Source organism: Antedon mediterranea, chromosome 10 (genome assembly GCF_964355755.1).
Source record: "Antedon mediterranea chromosome 10, ecAntMedi1.1, whole genome shotgun sequence".
In the NCBI taxonomy this organism is placed as follows: domain Eukaryota; kingdom Metazoa; phylum Echinodermata; class Crinoidea; order Comatulida; family Antedonidae; genus Antedon; species Antedon mediterranea.
The window spans coordinates 18589979-18610198 of NC_092679.1; the positions used below are offsets into that span (position 1 = coordinate 18589979).

Below are 20220 nucleotides of genomic sequence, written 5' to 3' on the forward strand. Positions count from 1 at the left end.
TAAAAGTAAAATTACAAACATAGTTTCTGTTGAATTCTTTGATAATACATTTTATATCCACAATGAACATGATACAATTCCTCCAAGTAAAACTTCACATTTATATTTCTTTCTCAGCATTTTCATTTACATTAAAATCTAGCAGTATAATATTCATTAGAAATGAACCAGTATTGAACTATATCTTTAGGGACCATGTCAACAATATTCTACTGCAGTTGCTGCAGTAACTAAATTTGTTGAATCCTTTTCACATATTTTACTGTTTGTATGATGTGAATAAAGTTAAAAATCTAGAATAAATTGTGTGTACTGCAATAATATGTGATTGTATAAGTTTATGAGGCAGTCTTTGCAATAAACAGTTTGTGTGCTGCTTACCCAAAAAAGGTTGCTAAAAATTGTATAAAAAATTTTAAAGAATGTACTGTAATTACTGCAGTAGAATAATCTAGACACATTCCCTTACTTTTCCAAAAGTTACAGTATACCATAGAAGTAGTATAATATCTCTATGAATATACACAGATTTCATAATCGAAATGCTGCATTGTTGCCTTATATCAGACAAAATACAAATGATTAAATATGGACTGTGGACTTGTCAATAAAATAACTTTTTTCAGTCACCATTTTAGCGCCTCTAAGAATTACAAGAACTAGTTATTTTCTAAGTCCTAAAAAGACCACGAAATAGCACAATACGAATCAATGCATTTAGAATTTTGATACATCTTCACCTCTCATATCTCAAACAGGTAATGACGATTTCATTTCTGACCAAGAAAAATTATAAATATTTTATGAATATATATATTTCAAAATACCAATAATAAAGTATTCTTAATATTGATACACTTATAATAATATAAAGAAAACAATCAAAAATGTTAAAAAATATTTAAAACAACAAATTATACACCTATTACATAATTTCAATAGTAGACATATATATGTTTTAATGTTAACAAAAGCTACCTAAACATTGATAAATTAATTGAAACAAATGTTTAAAGATGTATTGTCCCCCAAAAACATGAAAAATGAAGATTAAATAAATCAGACTTTGAATATGTTATTTTTGAGTTTTAATAAAGTTAATCACTTCCATAGACAAAGAAACAAAAAAAAATCAAGTTTTCACTTATAAAATGACAAAATAAATGGTTAAATTCAACCTTTAAATACATTTGTTTTCGATCCAATTTTTGGTCAAAGTGGATAACTATTATGCTACATTAAAATGGAATATTCAACAAAAAATTGTTTAGGAATTATTTTTTCAGGGGTACAATACATCTTTAATGAATGCAATTTACTACAAATTTATGATTCAGGATTTCTGCAAGTAAATATGTTATTCATTTATTTATTAGTATATTAATTATATTAAATTTATAATAAAGTTCACATTCATTCAAGATCACTGAAAAAAAATATTCTAAAGACAACTTATTATGGTTTCTCTGGATTATATCCAAAAGCATTCATAAAAAAAAAACCCCTTCATATGAATTCAAAACTGCCAATGACTGGAGAAGAAAATCGGGGTGACATGATGGATACCTCTTCCCACAATGCAACTAATTTGCTGCCATGTTGAGTACGTTCCTTACCGTGTAATCATTTACCACCATTCGGGTACATCCACAATCAGTTCCCTTGACATCATTACAACCATCACAGAAATAAAAGACCTATTCCAAAAAACATTTGTTTCTCTGACCTTAACAATAAACTACCAAGTAAAATCTAACCTAGCAGAGTAATACCCAATATTGCATTGGTTTAGTACATTCAATATTATAAGCATATACAATTTGGAGGGAAAAATAAATATAATTGTTTACAATATGTGTGCGTTTATCAGGGGCTTTAACATAAGCGATGTGACAAAATGCATACTTAATTGTGATATTACCTGTAATTTCTATTGGTTGATTAATCTGAAAAACTATTTAAATAAATCAACCTTGTTATCTAGGTAAGAATTTGATCGAGTAGATAACATTTAGGTATTTTTAGGAAAACTATAAAAGCGATTTACAATGGGTGAATTTGTTAATGGAAATTGATCAATTATAAACTGTGTAATTCTTATAATGAACAAAGTTGCGAATTGAGCACGAGTTGTAAATATTCTAATCACTAGTTTCACACTTAATTTGTGAATAAAAATGTTACAAAGAGACCACCTCTATTAAAAGACCATCCTTTTCTTTCTCATCCACAAATCAAAACATTCTTATACATTGTTATATTTATTTACGGTCATTTACATATTATTTCAGGAATTTACTTGTTTTTTCCAACAAGCAGGGGCGTAACCATGAGCGCTTACCAGGGGCCCTGAAGCTTACAGGGGCTCACTTAGTAGGGGATGAAGGAAACAACAGATATTCAAATATGTTAAAAAAGGTTAAAAACGCTTAAGGCCTCCAGCTTTGGAGGGCCACTGAAGGTCCCTAAGACCTCTGTGTTACGCCACTGCCAACAAGAAAGCTGTTGAAAAACTAGTTGGCATGGGCCTAGAAGCATATTTATGGTCTGAAATAATTTGTAGATGATGCTTCCAATTTCCATTCTATGGTCCTTTAATAGCATCTCCAATATAATGTTTATAAAATACAATAATTTTCGTTTGTATAATACACTAGTCACAGCCAACAAGACGTATCAATCAACCGTATATTACCATCCAGTTTTACAAGTTAGTACACTATGTCAATACAAATGTTGACAGATTTCATTAAAAGGGAATCTGGAAGATCCATTAACTGCAGTCTACGTAAACTCGCCTTTAACAAGCCATCCTGATGGGATAAAACATGAAGAAATAAGCATGGTATGTTTCCATTTCCAGTTTCTGATTACAAAGACTGAAGCTCCGGCTAGACTATCAAACTTTATGTGACAAAAAAATGTGATATGCCAATACTGTATATGGACATGATGTCATAGCACTAGCATATTTGGGCGTATCACTAGCATATTTGGGCATATCACTAGCATATTTGGGCACACTATTTATGTCAAACTAGAGCTTAAAGAGTCCACCTATGGTCTGAAAGTTTTTTCTGAGGCAGTCTCAACATTGTGGAGTTCCTTACCTAATTGAATTCGACAGCTTTTCTTTTCTGACATTGACAAATTTTTTCATTTATCTAACAATTTTGCCATTTTCTGTTTTACTTTCAATTTATGTACAGCACAGACTGCTCATAAATCCCGGTCTACACTAGCAAACTTTATGTGATAACAAAATGTGATGTGGATATATGGATATGATGATGTCATATCACTACCATATTTGGGCACATCACACTATTTTGATAGTGTAGACAGCGTTTAAGAATAATTAATTTTGTGACGATGGCAACATTATAGATAAAACTTACCATTAATTAAAATGATTCTTTAATATATTATAGTATGATTATGTAAGATCCATGCCACCAATAGATTTCTTGATTCGAAGTAAAATTGTTGTTAGCCATTGGTCAAGTCTAGAGATTGAGTCGTATTCTTTCACCTGTCAATAAAAAATATATAAGATATATAATAGAAGATATAACAGATGATATTGAATAGATTGATAATGTGTTACCCAAAGTTGCTGTTGAAACTGAACACACACAAAACTGTTTTGGAATTGAGTTGGTTTTTCGTTTATATACTGTATGTATATGACAGACAGAATTTTAACCTAGGACCCTGGGATGGGGAAGCCTAGCATCTTTTTTTGGGGGTCATTCTCATTTTTTTTTGTAGAATTTGTCTCTACAAGATTAGGAGGTATACAACTTACAGCATCGGTATAGCCATCAACATCTTCCTCTTCTAGGGCTGCCAACAATTTCTGAAATAAAAATTAATACAAAAAAATATTCTCTAACTATAAAAATACTGAATATAGAGAAATGAAATACTGGACAGGTACATCCAGTGGTGTGTTTACATTACTCTTTTTAGAACAACACTTTCAAGGTGTTTAAAGCTCTGTCTACACCATCAAACTTTATGTGACAAGAAAATGCCATATATGGACATGATGATGTCATATCACTGCCATATTTAAGCCTATCACTACCATATTTGGGTACATCACACATTTTTTGTCACATAAAGTTTAATAGTGGAGACAGAGCTTGAGTGTTGATTTGACGAAGTATGGTACTCACATTAAGAAGTTTATATTCACGACTATCAGCAAAAGCAGGAAACATCTCTTCATACTTTTGTACAGCGTGCTTTGCGTTTAGCGTATCTATACACATGTTACACAAAGCGGCCTTAAAGAAGTAATCCTTAGCGCTGTACTTTAATAACGGGGTATTCAACGACACTTCCGCAACCTCGTTATAGATGTCAACGGCCTTGCTGTAATTCTCTAGTTGAGCGCTGTACTGGGCAACTTTCAGGAGGCATTTATTAGCTGAACTGTGGGAAAAAAATATATTATTATTTTTAATTCATTATTTAATTTCTTTATAAAGTCAAAAAGTGTAAATTAACCAATGTATTCGGTCATATGACAAAGTTTATCTAATGTCACAAAAGAAAAACATACCTGGTAGAGTCCTCTCCCTTATAGTAATCTGCTGCCCTTTCGTAATACTCAATAGCTTTCTCAAGATCGATGGAGTTGCCTTCGTAGATCTCTGCCACAGATATAAGATGTTTAGCTGCGATTGCAAAACGCCCCATGTCTGTGAAGATTTCTATGGCTTGCTGCAAACATCTCACAGCCTCTATAGAATACAAATATAAATGGAACATTTAGTTACCACAATCAGAATTAGAGATCTTCTAATTGCAGGACACCATACCAATGAGCAACAAAAACTGTGATGTGATAGCTATCGTAACTACACCAAATTCTGTATATATGACCATTGTACTGTGCAACATTCAAGTCTTGTATCCCTCAAAATAAATTGTCAAATTTGCGTAACTTCATATTTATGTACACTAACTTGGTGTTGCATGATACAAACAAAACAAGACACAAAATATATTCAGTACATTAAAACACATACATTATATAGCTATCCAATCATCTGTGTATACATTGTAATGTGAATCAAGATTAGACAACCATTGCTTTTACCAGAACAGAGTAATTAAAATATTTAATGTGCTGAAATTATTAAAACAGCACACTGAATTATACATAATTTCAGATTTGTGTATTCTTGACAAAGAATATCAAATTAATGTTTACTATGTAGATATATAATATTTAAAAAAATATCAATATTTTGGTAAAAATACTGCACATTTTTCTGGAAAATAAATGAATGCATTAATTATGCAAATCTTATTAAAAGATGTAGTCTGTTGAAGAGATTATACGCTCCAGTTACTAATGCGATTAGTTTTCTTAATTGAAAAATTAGTTACCGGATTAGTAATACAATAACCTATATATAAAGTAGACAAGCTTAGATAATAATAATAATAATAATATACTGTGTAGTTTAGGCACATACATATGATACAGTAGAGAGAATTTTACCCAACCTCTTTGATGTCAAGTTGACCTAAACTTACTACTGTAGTAACATTACATACATTACAGGTGTCTCTCTTAAAGATGTATTGTCCCTTGAAATACAAAAAAAATGAAGGTCAAAATATTCTAAATTTAAAGTGGCCATATCAAAGTAATATTAAAGTTATTCACTTTAAGTCGAAAATTCGAGCTAAAAACAACAAGTTTACGTAATTAACAGGTAAATTAGTTTGATTACATTTCATCTGGAAAAGATGTATTGTCCCTTGAAATACAAAAAAAATGAAGGTCAAAATATTCTAAATTTAAAGTGGCCATATCAAAGTAATATTAAAGTTATTCACTTTAAGTCGAAAATTCGAGCTAAAAACAACAAGTTTACGTAATTAACAGGTAAATTAGTTTGATTACATTTCATCTGGAAAATCATCGCAAGCGAAAGTAAACAAAGATTTCAAACCATGAGTACGCATTATGCATACGTTAATTAGGATTGTTTACAACTTGTCACGGTTGAGAAGGTATTTTCACACGGATCATAAGGAAGTTTTATTATTATGGATACAGAGTAGCCTAACAAGCGTGTTTCATTATGGGATATGTTTTTATCGAAAACTTTGACTGGAAGTCAAAGTTATTTTTTTAACAAAAACAACGTCTGTATTTCAGTTAAATGATTTTTTTTTTCGAAAATTTTTTGGTGATAGTTAATAATTATTATGATACTTCAAAATGAGCCACCTTTTTTCAAAATCTTTTATTTTTTATTTTTTTGGAATTAGTCAAAGGGACAATACATCTTTTAACTTTTTAACTTTAACTTTTAACTAGAAGATCAGTAAAGTTATATTTTCAATAGTCCTCCACTCTGGTCACAGAGTATCAGCAAACTAAGGAGGCCTTCAATTAACTAAAAATAAGGTAAAGACAATCAACCTTGTTTCAATAGTCTAGGTGTAAATATCGTGAAGAGATAAATTATTGATATTTCGTCAGATTTTATTGAAATTGTAAAGGGGCAATCAGACTTGTTATCTGACTATTTAACTGGTCCGCAACGCATTTAACTGGCCATTGGCCGGCGGATCAGTGTTATTGCAAACGCTGATGACATACATTTTCCTTAGTTTTTCCTAATCCAACAGAATTCAAGAAAAAGTCTAACAACATTTACCGATATGTAACCACAGGTGACAAACTGAATTGTGACATGCTATAACACAGTGATATCGACAAGGATTACACTATACACATTATCTACTAATATTATAGAACATTCTAGAATTCTTGTGAAAATATGCAAACAATCTTTCACAATTTATTCAAATCGTGAGATAATAGACAATATTGAACTGTTATACAAAATGCAATGATTATACAAATGGAATGAATAAGATAGGTAAATAGGAACAATTTCATGTACATAACAATCATCTTTATAATATAGTAGTATGTGGATAAGAATAAATTACATTTCTAAATGTATCTATATTATTATGTTTATTATACATTCAAGCACTTATTCATGATGTGGATTCAGCCTAACATGCAGATTATTATCATGCGTATATATATATTCATCTGAAATTTGGCAAAAATTAGAGGGGTGGGCTTATACTTGGATTGCCATTAACAATGTAATAATGTAGTGTTTTCCCAAAGCAAGTTTTGCCAGTAAGATTTTCTTGCCAAAATTGGCTCCAACCTGTCTATTAAAAAAAACTAGTAGTAAAACTAGCCATTAAAAACATAGACAAAGAGCAATTGAAGGCTTTATTTTGTCAATTCGATAGGCAAAATACAATATTTTTTGACTTTTTTGTATTTAGTAGATTAGTTACATCTTATACAGTACATAAATAATTTGTTACTTTACTTAATTTGTCTGAATTTGGAGAGTGGGATTTGTGATTATAGATAATATTTATTTATATATATTTTGTGTGATGGGTGAATGATTAACATAATATTAAATTGTTTTATGTTTTCTATTTGTATTGAATATTAGATAATAAATTTCATATAAAAACGATGCAGAGAGTATAGAAAAACATGCAGTCATTCCAATCAAGTCATCACTAGGGAGCTCTCGATTTGTGGCAACCAACGACCTAACAAGGTCAGGTCAATTGATGTGTCATAGGACGTCGCCTGGACCTAGAAACCATTAAAATGATGTAGTTTGGTTGTCGGTCGTCACAAATCAAAAGCTCCCTATCAGGTACTCATATTCAAACACTCTATTCATTGATGCGAAAAGGAACATGCACACCATACTATCAATACAATTTTCAGTTTATACTCAATTACTTATACTGTACAATGTTCAGTTTGACACTTGTGAAACAAAACTATGTATAAACAGATTAAAAACCCGCCAGCCAAAAACAACAGCAAGTAATAGAGAATCCCATGAAAAAAGCTTGTAGTTTACAGATCAACGAAAGAGTAGCATAGATGGAACACACGAACCTCCTGTTTACATGTGTGTACATGTGAAATAATTATATATAGAGGCAGTAGATAAAATTATATTTGATTATTGTTATAAATTTTGTATGTATTGACAATGAAAATAACCAAGCCAATCAGATTTGCTATAATCACTGAGAAAAGTAGCAGGCTAATTTGTTACTGAGCATTGTAAGTAGCACAGTTAGTTAAAATAGTGTGCAAAGAGCGCAAGTAGGATACTTGTAGCTATTGTTGTGGCTGGCAGGTTACCTAACAAGCTGAGGCAAGGTGCAGAACAATTTCCCTTTCTGAACTGAGTGTGGATTGCAGCTGGGGGGGATACAAAATCATGGCCTTAAATTTTAAATTTTCTTTAAAAAAATTGTTCCTGTATAAAACAAATTACAGGGAGTTGGTTAAACTTCTGCTTTATTCATATATTGAATAACAAATCTTTGTTATATTATTTATTAGTTTAGTGTTTAGGCCATGTTGGGACAGACAAGCATTCAGACAAGGCACAAAGCATTCTGCAATCCACCTCTGGATATTGTATCTGATACCTTCGCCGTCAACTTTCTTGAAACAGGTTCCAGCGTCCACAAGTCTGTAGCCAGCACGATGTTTCTTTTTCATCTTTTTTTCTAACGAAGCAGATTTTTTAAATGCCATTCCTGCAGCTAGATTTCAAGAGATAGAAAAAAATCATTAGATTTTTTAGAAAAATTAACAAAAACTTACCATCCCCATCTGTTTTCTTGAAGCAAGTGCCTGCATCAACACAAGCACTTGCCGCTTCATGCTTGTTCTGTAGCCGTAGATGTATTTTAGCCGATTCGTAAAATGCGTTTCCAGCAGCTTAAAGCATAAACAAATTATTAGGTAAAACAAACAAGTTGTAAGCTCTGTATACACTATCAATCTAGTTTGACAAAAAAGTGTGTGATGTGCCCAAATATGGTACAGTAGGGATATGACATCATCGTTTCCATATATGGGCACATCACATTTTTTTGTCACATAAAGTTTGATAGTGTAGACAGAGCATTAAAAAAAATGATCTAGTTATAAAGTATACCAAATATAATGAATACAGTTAAATCTTAAGATTGATGTTTCTACTTGGACGAAACGTAAGGAGGTAAGACCACCGGAATTTGACCAATCACAATGCGATGGGTCATCCAAACTGTCGTTTATAATTGGTCAATTCACTTGCATTGTGCCTACATTGTTGTGAAATTCACATTTATGTTTGTGGATTGCTTGGGTGTGATTACTTTTCAAAACTTGATACAAACGATCGCAAATGCTGGACTGGTTTAAAATATAGTGGACAAAAAACTAACTAACTAAGTATTACAAATTACACATTCATAATAAATTATGTTAATCAAATTAATACATTCACCACTATAGTAAAAATGTTATACGATCAACTTGATATGGAAATATAGTAACACAAAAAAAGATAAAAATATTGATTACAGTTCATGTCTCGGATTATATGGACAATTTCTTAAAGATATATTGTCCCCTAAAAAATATATATATTTTTTTCTAAAGTGACTTTATTAAAACTGCAAATGGCCTATTTAAAAGTCTGATTTGATAAATCTTTATTGTTCATGTTTTTGGGAGACAATATATCTTTAATATTTTAATATGGTTTAAATTTATCATCATTTTCCTGAAATATTTTCTGTCCATTTATTTAATTTTACAATAAATATTTGGATAATAGATTTTTTTATTTTAGCCATATTTAATGAGGGTGATCCATCCAGCATTTGCTGATCATTTGGGACCCTCAGAACAGATACAATATACAAAATACAACAGAAAAGTAAAAAAAAGAAAAAAAGAAAAAAAAAGAAAAAAAGAAAATTAATTACATAAGACTAAAAATCTGAATAAGAAAATTTGAAATATAGAAAATAACTGAAATGTTAAATCAAGCAAAAATATATAATATTTATATAATAAATATTTATACTATTTTACAATGAAAACATAGTCTAGTTACAAATGAAGGTAAAAATATGTGTATTTTAATCTAGGTTTAAACCGAATATTAAGTGAGTGAGTGGCCGAGCGGTTAAGACAGTGGAACCGTAATTACGTAGCCATAACATCGGCAGAGGTTCGAGGATCACTCACTCCATGGTTCTGGTGGTAGAACGTGTCTTCTCGGATAAGGACTACAAACCGTAGGTCCAGTGTACACAACTTGCTCGTGTGCACTTTAAAGAACCTAGTACATCTTTCGAGACGAGTAGGGGTTACCCCTGTGTATTAGTACATCACAGCCACTGATCATAACTGGGCCCTCTGGGAGATCAGTCTTTGAATGAAGAGGTTACCCAGTATAAATATATTTCAATCAAATTCAATCAATAGGCTCCATAGTGACATTTGATTTGTGTCAATAGGACTTTCAATTTCAATCCACATTATTTTGCATTTCAATACATATTATTTTTTATTAAAATCTCCAAGATCAGGTTGCGATTTCAATCAACAATTTGGGGATTGAAATACAATTCATTCATGGTGGTGGGTTGCATTTTCCCTGCCTGAAGTTTATTTTATCACACCAGCTACATTTTTACAACTCCCACCACTTGTCTACGCTCCAAAATAATATTACATCTTTTGTTGTATAAATAAATACCTTACCAGACCATGCTTTTGCCATTTTAAACGAATTTGCTGCTCGTTGGTAAGTTTCACTGGCTTCTTCTAGTTTTGATGTTGATCTAAAATTATCAAATTGTAAAACCATTAAGTCGAAACATGGAGTAATCTTCACCAGTGGCGTATCCAGGATTTTGAAGTTGGGGGGGGGGCCGGGAATTGCCAATTTGCCGACAAAATTGGTGTCATTATCTGCTGTACATACACGATGTCTCTGATCAATATATTTTCTAGGATTACATAGTCATATTGTCTTATATGGGATAACGATGCAAAATTAAAACCAAACCAACATTATCTGTTAGTATGTTGTATTCATATTACAATAAAGAAAGAATTAGGAAAATCTGATTTGTAGTTTTCGAAATATAGGGTCTAAAACATCGCCGAAAATTATCGTTTTTAGCCACGAAAGAAGTAAAACAATTTGCGGCCTCAGTCGACAATTCTATTAACTACGCCATTTTTGGTTAAAATAATTACATATAATTACGTTTTTTAGTAATTTATTTTATATATAACCATTGCAAATATCAATAAAACATGTTATTAAATGCTTATAAAATATATAAAGTTGTTTACTTAACGGAATTCGGACAAATTCATTGCTCTAACTTTGTGTAGTAACGATCAGAGAGATTCATGGCGCGAGAGAAAACATTCCGCTGCGGGTGATTCGCATCCACCAATCAAATCAGCTAGAATCCTAAATCATTCAACCGTGAGCAATGCCAATCGCGAGAAAGCTCAGCTTTGATTGGCTTACGATGACATCATATCACAAAATGGTGGTTTTGTAGTTGAGCCTCACGGAATATTCTGTTCCAAAAATGAAATAGGGCCTACATGGATATTTTTTATGGTATATGTGCTTTTTCTTTAAAAATTTTGAATAATAAAGGCCTCATATCGAGAAAAAAAAACGGGTTTTTGGCACTTATAATAAATATATCTTAGACAAAAAAGCACATGGCATGTGGAACTATATAATCTCTTAGCGTAGGAAGACATACAAATCCCAGGTCATGAGAGGCTCAACTGCATGCAAAAACAAGGTTTTAGGGTAAGGTCAAAGACTTTTGAGTAAACAATCTACCGCGTACGGCCGTACGTACGTGCTACACATTTTTTACGTGTTTCGTTAGATGTAATGAAAATAAAAAATAGTTGATCTGAAGGGATCAATGATGATATGATATGTAAATAAACAAACACTCAAAAGAATTATGTTTACAGTTCAATTATTGTCAGAATAAATAGTTTATTTTTTTTTCCCGGCACCTTTGTTTGCCGACGGCCGCGATGATGTGCCGACGAAAACGAAATCAGGGGGGGCCCGGGCCCCCCCGGCCCCCTACTGGATACGCCACTGATCTTCACTCCATGGTCGAATCAATATTATCATTAAATATTGTAGCAATAAATGCTGAAAGAGCAGGTTTTTTTTGCTTTTCTTTTGTTGGTTATAATACAAAACATTACTATTTTTTAACTTTGAATTTTATGTCTACAAACAGTACAGACACAGTATATTAATTGTTAAAATATTGAAGAAAAATCAATAAATATTTTTGAGAAGGAAAAGTCAATTATGAGCAAGGAAAGACACAGGGAAAGGAAATTGACATTAACAAAAGCGGAATTAATTATCCGACTGTGCCTGCCTGTACTGCATGTGGATGTGGCTAAAAATAATAATTAAATTATTCATTTAGGCTAGGCTAGCTAGGGCTAGGTTTAGCTTATTATTAATATTATAAATAAAATTCTTCACAATATTTAATCCTAGCCCTAGTCTAGTTAGGCCTAGAATATATAGAGTACGCCCAACGGTACTGTCTATCAATCATACAGTATAATATAGTCATTTAATAATTTACCATAGGCCGAGGCTAGGCCTACACCGTACGAATTATCAACACTCTGGCATGCAGCATATCACGCGATCTGAGCGATTAAATAAAAACAAAACATACCCTCCAAACAGGCCTCCGAAAAAAGTCTGCGACGACTTGACTTTCTTCTCAGCTTCAGCAATAAGCTCTTTTCCTTTCTGCTCTTGATCTGCCATTTTAAACAGAGTTTTTATAATCTAACTGCCAAAAATGCACTTATCAAAATCAATCATATACGCATAAAAATGAGAGGTTTTACACGTCAATATGTATTTACATTGACTGAATATCACTCAGCCATTTTTATTTCAGCTCGAAATATTTCTGAGCATGCGTAAACTTTTACAGTGATGACGTTTGGCAAAATGATAAAGTGCGTTTCAATCGAACGCGTTCTGAATTCATTTATTTAACGGCAAATTTGAACACGTGACGCACTGGTGGTTCATGAACATTAACCGGGATTTTTCAAGTAAATTTCGCTATCCTATCTTCGCTTAAAATATGTAAGTATAGACCAAGTATTTTCAATAAAATTAATTTACTATAGGCCTATATGATAAACTCGAAATCATAGCCTATACCTATGAAATAAATTCACAATGTTATTTTTGTTCTTCATGTCCCAACAAGAGTGTTTCTGAGATTGAAAATAAATTGACCAATGAATTAATACAATAAACGAATGATGAACAAATCAAAGTAAGTAGCAACATTTGATAAGCTTGGCAGGGAAACATTTTATTTTATTTAAGTCCATGGAGCAGCATGCCTGTAAAGGAATTCCATCTACTGGAGTCGGTGCCATAGAGTGAAGTATAGGCATAGACAACTCAATAATCAATTAATTCTTTCTAGGTTATAGGCTAGACCTAGCAACATAGAACCTACAAAGTTAGACGTGATGAAGCCCTCTAGTTCAAACAACTTGGTTCCTTCTACTGGAAAATCTTCCAACCCGTCTCTTCACAAGCAACATCTCAAAGCTCCGCACATCGATCCCCCGAGCCAATACAACATCCAGTTGAGCCACCGTAAAGAATCCATCATCCCAAGTAACAATGTCTTCGAAACAGTCAAGATAAACGACAAAGAAGAGCTGGAAATGATGGAGAAAGAGATGAGAAAGAGGAAGCTGCTTCAGAATGCTTCTCCGTTTCACAAGATGATGTACGAGTTTACGGAGTCGATGCTTTTTAACGGTTTCATCATGGTTGTCATATTAATGAATACTGCGATACTCTGTGCTCTGACGTATGAGATAGTAGCCGTACGACTTGGTAGGACTTCATTCAAATGATGGAAGAGTGTGTGTTTGGTGAGATAGCGGTTGGACCATGGCTTCATGGTTAATAATGGTGGACCAAACGAAAAAAAAACAACAAAAAAACAACTTTGAAACGTTTTTGATTCAGTATAATATAGTAAAAATAATAATACAGTAAAACTCCTCCTTTGAGACTCGCCTATCAAAAATAAATGTTGGCTTCGGCGCCGTTCAACATCTTTAAAGCTCTGCCTACACTATCAAACTCTTGTGACGAAAAATGTGATGTGCCTATGGACATGATGATTTGGGCGGCACATTGCACTTTTTTGTCAATCTAGTTTTATAATGTAGACAAAGCTTAAGTGGGTTGTCTTCACTTTCTTGATGAAAGACTCGGTAGAGAGTGAATGAATGTTTTAGCAAATTTGTTTAACAATGTTATATTTCTTAGGCTGGTACATGACGTTCGTGGATTACATATTTTTGGTCATCTACTTTCTAGAATGTGTCGTCAAACTTTATGTCTGGCGTTTGGGCTATTTCAAGGAAGCATGGAACATAGTGGGTAGGACTATTTTGTAATAATAATTAAAAAATAAATCATCAGCAACACCAGTATATAGACACAAAATAAAATAGCACAGAACGTAAATTATGGAATACGTGCTGGGCAAAAAAAGAAGCTCTGTATACACTATCAAACTAGTTTAGTATAGTTATATGCTTAAAAGGCCCATTTACACTAGGACGATAACGATCGAAGATAAATAGATAAATAGGCCTATGCATTTTCATACATAACACAACATAAATATAAACACTTTTCATTCCAGAACCATCTATGCTCCTTTTGATGAAAATGATATTTTCACACGTCTAATCAAATGACGTCATGATTAGTAAGAGCAATAATATCGTGACAATACAACGATTTTATTGTTTTTATTTATCATGACATCATTTGATCAAAGACAGCATAAATGATTATCCTATAGTTCTAGAACGAAAACCTTTCTAATTTCTTTTGTTTTATGTAATGAAAATGCTTATATATTTATCGTCGATCGTTATCGTCCTAGTGGAAATGGGCCTTAAATATGTCCATATTGTCACATGAAATTTGATAGCTTAAGACCTACTACGCAGTTTTTGACATAAGCTGTCAAAGTATACTGAGGCTGAGTGGCTATTTTCCAAAATGATGAATATTTAAGAATTAATAATAATTAATATCATGTAACTAAATCATTTGTTACTATTTATTTTTAGATTTTCTAATAGTACTGTGTAACATAGCCGATCTCTTAGTGCCAGTCATAATGGGTAACGAAGTGAACATACTGCAATTTCTAAGCATACTCCGTTCAATGAGAGCTTTGAGGGCCTTACGAGTGCTTCGTACAGTGAGGTGAGAACAAACAAGGCCAACAGCCATTAAGTCGCGTGCTACAATGCATAGTGATACCGGACCGACAGACAAACAGACCGACAGACAGACAGACAGACCGACAGACAGACGGACCGACCGACATAGTGAACTATACTGACCGAAATTACTGAACATGTTTAAAAATGTTGAAATGTTTAAAAACATTTATATTTTTTTAATTTACACGTGCGTAGCCTGTCACTTTTGACGTGCTCGTATAACGGAATTTCGAGTTGAAAAGTAAGTCAAGAAAACAGAAATCGGGCAAGAAGAGTGCGCAATAACATTTAACGCGCAGTGCGCGCGCAAAAATCTGCGCACTCATGGCAATTTTGTAAACGCTTAAAATTGCCTGAAACGTACTCTTATTTCATCGGAAATAAATTTTGAAAATTTTAAGCGCGCTTACGCATGCGTTACATGCGCTACGCACGTAATTGTATTGCCATTATGATGATTTATGCCCTGAAATTTATGAGTACCAAATTTTATTTAATTGTGATTCATGGTTGTTAAGATATGATTACAAACGTGATTTCGTTAAATCGTGCGTAGACCGCGTAATTTTTTATTGCGCACCGTGAAAACATAACCACATCGATTCCTGGCCATAAGGAATATTCTGTGAAAAATTGACTTAGCTAGATTAAACTGATATCAAGATAAGGTCATAAAGCGATAAAACGCATAGTGATACCGGACCGACAGACCGACAGACAGACCGACAGACAGACCGACAGACAGACCGACAGACAGACAGACAGACAGACCGACCGACCGACATAGTGAACTATAGAGTCGCTTCCACGCGACTAAAAAACGGCATCACCAAATGTATTTATATTCTTTGCATTCATTTTTAAATAATTGAAAAAAGTAATAGTCTAGTATCTTTTGCAGGTTTCTAAACAGTCTACAAGTTATCATGAATACATGCCTTCAATCGATGCAATCTATGGGTGCTATCGTGTCACTAATCTTTCTCTTTCTATGTATCCTTTGAAAAAGAAGTGTTATTAGGCCCTTGTGTTGCAATATTATTAATGGTAACTTCCTCTCCACTTGATGCTCCTCTCCAGATGATGCTCAAGTTGGTTCTCTAATTGGTGCGACCTTTTCGCTACCGTTTACTCTAATTGGTGCGCTACCTTTATTGCTACTTTTTTTCCTCTAATTGGTGCGCTACCTTATCGCTATACTTTTTGCCCTAATTTGGTGCGCTACATTTTTTATCTAATGGTGCGCTACTTTTTGCTTTAATTGGTGCGCTACCTTATCGCTATACTTTTTGCCCTAATTGGTGCGCTACCTTATCGCTATACTTTTTGCTCTAATTGGTGGGCTACATTTATTGCTACTTTTTGCTGTAATTGGTGAGCTACCTTTTTGATCTAATGGTGCGCTACTTTTTGCTTTAATTGGTGCGCTACCTTATCGCTATACTTTTTGCCCTAATTGGTGCGCTACCTTATCGCTATACTTTTTGCTCTAATTGGTGCGCTACCTTTATTGCTACTTTTTGCTGTAATTGGTGAGCTACCGTTTTGATCTAATGGTGCGCTACTTTTTGCTTTAATTGGTGCGCTACCTTATCGCTATACTTTTTGCCCTAATTGGTGCGCTACCTTATCGCTATACTTTTTGCTCTAATCGGTGCGCTACCTTTATTGCTACTTGTTGCTGTAATTGGTGAGCTACCTTTTTGATCTAATGGTGCGCTACTTTTTGCCCTAATTGGTGCGCTACCTTATCGCTATACTTTTTGCTCTAATTGGTGCGCTACCTTTATTGCTACTTTTTGCTGTAATTGGTGCGCTACCTTTTTGATCTAATGGTGCGCTACTTTTTGCTGTAATTGGTGCACTACCTTATCGCTATACATTTTGCTCTAATTAGTGCGGTACCTTCGCTACTTTTTGCTCAAATCGGTGCGCTACTTTTTGCTTTAATTGGTGTGCTACCATTTCGCTACTTTTTGCTTTAATTTGTGCGCTACCGTACTTTTTGCTATAGTTGGTGCGCATCCTTTTTGATACTTTCTGCTCTAATTAGTGCGCTACCTTTTGCTCTAATTGGTGAGCTATTTTTATCTACTTATTGGTGTTCTACTGTATGCTCCAGTCATTTACCGTCTTTTCTCAGATACAAATTAGTAAATATAAGTGTCATGTCATCATCACATAGATACAGATACAGATACAGTATTTGCGTTTGACTCAGAAATATAAACACTAATTATTAATTGCATTACAATAATATATGAATATTGTTGACCTTTATAATGACGTAGACATGTTTGCAGTAATTGGGCGTGGTCTGTATTCAGAGGTAGATCCTGATAGGTTTGGCAATTTGACGTCAGCAATGTTTACAATGTTTCAACTTCTTACTCTAGATGATTGGTTCTATATTTACACTGATGCTGTTAAAAGAGACCCGGGTATGACATACTGGGAGGGGTTGAGAGGAGGGGGGGGGGGAGGGGTACGCACTGTCCTGATTCACATGTTTTTGTGGTCCTTCATACGCGTTACGCGCGTATGTGTTAAAAGCGGTAAACAGATTTAAAACGGGTTTACACCAGCAATGCCCACCCAAGGTACTCGTCATCTTCTTCATCATCATCATCAAATAAAAAATATTCCTTTATTTTAAACAGGATCTTTTCATATAATATTCTACCTCATGATGTACATAGCGACTGAATATTTCATATTCCTAAAGTAAGTACCAAAACGAAACAAAGTTGTCATGCTTTACGACGATATGTCTTGGATCATGAATCCAGTGATACCGTAACAAATTCAATTTTACAATTTGATTATTTGAATAGTTTGTTCGTTGCTGTGTTAGTGGACAACTTTCAACTGACGCTAGAGGCAGCAGCGGAAGCTGACGCAGAGAGAAAAGCTGCGCTGGTAAGTCTCCATTTTTTTTAAAAAGAATTTAGAACATACGCATTCAATTCCAAAGTAACTGACATGAAAACCTCATTAAGGCTTGTCTACACTATCAAACTTTATGTGACAAAAAAATGTGATGTGCCCATATATGGATGATGTCATATCACTACCATATTTGGGCATATTACTACCATAATATGTGAGCACATCACACTTTTTTTGTCAAACTAGTTTGATAGTGTAGACAGAGCCTTAGTTCAAGCTACATCTTGTAGTATTTTTGGTTGAATGACGTTATAAAGATAACAGTCAAGACCAGTAACCGTTACAAAAAGAAGCCAATTTTCTTCTAGAAAGCTGAAGAGGAGGAGCAAAACGAAAAACATGCAAGCATGATAGAACGCCAAAAGATGAGTGAAAGTAAGCATACCTCAACACCTATACCTGTATACAACAGGCCTAATGACAAATAGAAGTGCTCAGTTGCAATGATCACATACCATAGGCATATTATTATATGACATATCTTCTCTAATTCTGGTAAATTAAGGTCTTCCAGTAGATGCGATTTAAAAGAACCATTCTCATTACTCGACACATTTTAGAAAATTCTTCACATCCCGGTTATGCAAATTAAACTCCACCATACCAGGTTAATTATTTAAATTTCTACAAGGTATTCAAAATTCATTACCCAACATTCCTTTTTTCCCTACTAAAGCTTGAATTCCATTGGACGCAACGCAATGACGTAAGCACGCCGCCAGTGATCTGACCAATCACGACGCGATGGATATTCAACTGTCGCTTGTGATTAACCAAGCGTCGAGAGCATTGACATTGTTTACTTTTATTATATCCCATAGATTTGAGTTTAGCCTCATCTGTAGAGGTTCCACACATCAAGAGAACTATTGATGATTATTACGACGAACATAAATACAACTCGGGGTAGGTTTATTATCATGTAAAATAATAATATAAAATATTTTGATTCATAAATCGCGCATAATTGCTATACTATAAATGCGCCATGAAAGATGTGCCTTAATGGTTTTATCAGATAACAAAATGGATTAAAAATACTTTACAGTTATACTGTAATCCGGAACTCATGTTTTTTTGGCTCCAACTTAACATTTATGAGCCGTCATTTTTGCCGTCATAAATTCACAGACAAATAACAAATTTCCAGTTAACCCGTCATAGAGTTGTTCATAATATAGTGTATTGGTCAACACATAAACCACGTTATTTTATACGGTTTATGGTAATATGCCCACATATGGTAGTGATATGACATCATCGTGTCCATATATGGCACATCACATTTTTGTCACATAAAGTTTTATAGTGTAGACAGAGCTTAACACAATAAATCTGCGATTTCAGTGATAGAAAAAGTCTTGGTCATCTTTTTCAACTGTTTGCGGCGATTGAATACCAGGGTCACGTGCTTCGCAACCAACAAGGAACACTCAGTAAAGTTATAGAATTGGTACAGGAGGTAAGAGCTTTTTAGTTGCTCAGCCCAGTTCTCTGAACATGCAATGAATAACTTATGTAGGCCTAAAGCTCTGTAAACACTATCAAATTAGTTTGACAAACAAAGTGTGATGTAATATGTATGGTAATGATATACCCAAATATGATAGTGATATGACATCATCATGTCCATATATGGGCACATCACATAACGTTTGATAGTGTATAGACACAGCTTTACACAAATATGGTAAAACGACCAGTAAAATGCCGGTGGTCCCACAGAGTTGTAGGGACATCATTGCAGCTACTGTACTACACCACGTGTATTAAAAAAAATTAAATGTGGTCTTGGTATTTTGTTTTGTTTCAGACTGTTGATGATGTATGATTGAAGTACAATATCTGCCATTTCTGAACCAAACTAAAACAACGCTACTAGTCTTTTTTAAACGAAGGACCGTGGTTGACATGCTCGCGCTGATTGGACCAAAGTATAGAGGCGCTATGCATCGCTGAACAGGGTGGTGTAGGCCTACACCGACGAATTATAATCGTACAAAAAAAAACAA

At 33.6% G+C, this 20220-nt stretch overlaps 2 protein-coding genes across 5 annotated transcripts; one reads left to right on the plus strand and one right to left on the minus strand.

The window, feature by feature from the left end:
- Positions 1 to 34: 34 nt before the first annotated feature.
- Positions 35 to 12873, minus strand: LOC140059942 (alpha-soluble NSF attachment protein-like). 2 transcript variants are annotated; one of them, XM_072105944.1, is made up of 8 exons: positions 12643 to 12873; positions 10649 to 10728; positions 8533 to 8649; positions 4571 to 4751; positions 4182 to 4440; positions 3809 to 3859; positions 3399 to 3532; positions 35 to 2813 (listed from the first exon to the last, which is right to left on the minus strand). In XM_072105944.1, the coding sequence occupies exons 1-7, from the start codon at positions 12735 to 12737 to the stop codon at positions 3437 to 3439; spliced, it is 879 nt and encodes a 292-aa protein (XP_071962045.1). In that variant the 5' UTR covers positions 12738 to 12873; the 3' UTR covers positions 35 to 2813; positions 3399 to 3436. The 2 variants fall into 2 exon arrangements, with proteins under 2 accessions (XP_071962045.1, XP_071962044.1); XM_072105943.1 differs by lacking the exon at positions 8533 to 8649 and adding an exon at positions 8711 to 8827 and having other exon boundaries at positions 12643 to 12871.
- Positions 12874 to 12937: 64 nt separating this feature from the next.
- On the plus strand, positions 12938 to 20220 carry LOC140059927 (cation channel sperm-associated protein 1-like). 3 transcript variants are annotated; one of them, XM_072105921.1, is made up of 13 exons: positions 12938 to 13067; positions 13195 to 13263; positions 13420 to 13841; positions 14283 to 14396; positions 15101 to 15239; positions 16161 to 16252; positions 17551 to 17700; positions 17920 to 17983; positions 18094 to 18178; positions 18517 to 18583; positions 19030 to 19114; positions 19556 to 19670; positions 20022 to 20220. In XM_072105921.1, the coding sequence occupies exons 3-13, from the start codon at positions 13466 to 13468 to the stop codon at positions 20037 to 20039; spliced, it is 1305 nt and encodes a 434-aa protein (XP_071962022.1). In that variant the 5' UTR covers positions 12938 to 13067; positions 13195 to 13263; positions 13420 to 13465; the 3' UTR covers positions 20040 to 20220. The 3 variants fall into 3 exon arrangements, with proteins under 3 accessions (XP_071962022.1, XP_071962023.1, XP_071962024.1); XM_072105922.1 differs by having other exon boundaries at positions 13427 to 13841; XM_072105923.1 differs by lacking the exon at positions 13195 to 13263.